General features: G+C 38.5%; 1 protein-coding gene across 1 annotated transcript in view; it reads left to right on the top strand.

Annotated features, from left to right (window-relative positions):
- LOC104734016 (expansin-A22-like) overlaps positions 1–1,444 on the top strand; it is a 2,312-nt gene extending 868 nt beyond the window's left edge. Inside the window, exon 2 of the mRNA XM_019233888.1 lies at positions 823–1,444. Coding sequence (XP_019089433.1) covers positions 823–1,436 — 614 coding nt within the window. The 3' untranslated portion in view covers positions 1,437–1,444. The remainder of the gene's footprint in view (positions 1–822) is intronic.

The raw sequence follows: 2,257 nt of genomic DNA on the forward strand, positions 1-2,257 counted from the left end.
TTTTTTTTTTTTTTTTTTTTTTTTTTTTTTTTTTTTTTTTTTTTTTTTTTTTTTTTTTTTTTTTTTTTTTTGACAACAATAGATTAGCTCAAACGAGCCAATGCGTAGGGAACTTGTTTACATACAGAACACTTTGCGGAGAAGTGCGCGCATAGCGTGCAAGAAGATCCGCTTTTGAATTTGCATCTCTGGAAATATAAGATAAGGAAAAGGAAGAGAACTCCTCCCTGTCCGTCCTTATGTCATGTAGGTAAGTCGAGAAAGCCGGCCAGTCGTGCGGTGAAGACACCATCTTCACCAAGTCAGCGCAGTCCGAGTAGAAAGCCACATCACAGTAATCGTGTCCGATCATGCAGCGCATTGCCCAAATGAAAGCTTCCACTTCAGCGTGTAAGGGGGAAAGACTTTGCCGGAAATTAGTAGCACCCCTTCCTGGCCTATAAACACCAGCTAGGATCTTCTCTTTCGTTTACATATAAACACCAGAGATTTTTTATTTTATTTTTAGTATTATAAAGATATATATATATATATATATATATACATATATTGGTTTTGAAATGCCAAAAAAATCACTATATATATATATATATGATAACATAACATTTTTACCCAAAAATTGAAGACAAGATATAAACATAAAACCAACTCATGTAAACAAACAATCTCTTTGTTCAAAAAAAACACAAGAAAAAAAAACAATCAAAGTCTTAAATTCTTAATTACTTTTAAATTTGTTTTTTTTTTCCTTGGGTAAAAATAACTTTTTGAATTATCATTACATATATACTCACTTTTTTTTTTCTATTTTACATTCAATAGAGGGTGCTTGTGGATACGGTGATCTATTCAGGCAAGGCTATGGTCTAGCCACAGCAGCGTTAAGCACGGCACTCTTCAACGACGGGTACACATGCGGGGCTTGTTTTGAGATCTATTGCACCAATGATCCACAATGGTGTTTGCGCGGATCCATCAAGATCACCGCTACGAATTTCTGTCCACCAGATTACACCAAAACCAGAGACATTTGGTGCAACCCACCACAGAAACACTTTGATCTCTCCCTAGCCATGTTTCTCAAGATCGCCAAGTACAGAGCCGGGGTTGTCCCAGTTAGATACAGACGTATTCGTTGTAGAAAAACCGGTGGTGTCAAGTTTGAAACCAAAGGAAATCCATACTTCTTAATGATCTTGCCATACAATGTAGGAGGAGCCGGAGATATCAAGTACATGCAAGTTAAGGGAAACAAGACAGGGTGGATAACAATGAGAAAGAACTGGGGACAACACTGGACCACTGGTGTTGTATTGACCGGCCAAGCTTTATCGTTCAGGGTTACGACGAGTGATGGGATTACAAAAGATTTTTGGAATGTGGTGCCATGGTACTGGGGATTTGGACAGACTTTTGATGGATGGATTAATTTTTAGGAGAATGCTTTGAGTTTTGTTAACTGTGTGTGGCATACCACAAAATATTATGTATTAGGGGGATACTCCTTACGTTACTTAAAATACATTAATTTTAAAACCGCAACTCAAAAAGATAATCTGAAGTAATTAAACCCAAACAAAAGCTGATTAAAAGATACAAAGTTTTTTAAGGACAATAGAACTAATCGTCAAACGCTCTCTGGAGAAAAACTCTTTCTCGTAAAAATGGTCGCTGGTTTTTGGTAAGATCTGATGGGGGATCTTTCTCGGTGGATTGTGGTTGATCTTGGATTGAGTTCCTTGCTTTTTCCTTCCATCTCTCAGGGTCGGGATCTTTTATGGGATTTGAGATGGGATCGTTTGAATCTGGGATGGGGTATTGTGGTTTTAGTTATTCAGTTTTTTGCGGGTTCGATTTCTCTATGGGATTACTCCATTGAGTCGGGTTTCCGGAAATTGGGGAAAGTCGGATCGGGACTGGAATCTGTTATTGGTTTTGTTCTTGGCCACTTTGATTCAGGGAAGATACGATTGGGGCTGAGTGATGTGGGATTGTTAACGGGGATACAGGTTATTTCTCCGGGGGATCTGAGAGATTCTCTAGTTTCCTCTATTGGATTCTATCATGTCTCATTACACGATTGCGAATCTGGAATTTCCTGTTACGACTGGCGCTTGGAGGGATTGGCGATTTGGTTTCCTTATAGGTTTGCGGCACTTACAGTCGGGACGATTGGGTCCCAAGATTTTGAGTATATATTTCTGCCACGGTCTCTTTTTTTCATGGATTCATTTCAATTTCTTTTGCTGAATAACTC

This window comes from Camelina sativa, chromosome 12, assembly GCF_000633955.1.
Source record: "Camelina sativa cultivar DH55 chromosome 12, Cs, whole genome shotgun sequence".
In the NCBI taxonomy this organism is placed as follows: Eukaryota; Viridiplantae; Streptophyta; class Magnoliopsida; order Brassicales; family Brassicaceae; genus Camelina; species Camelina sativa.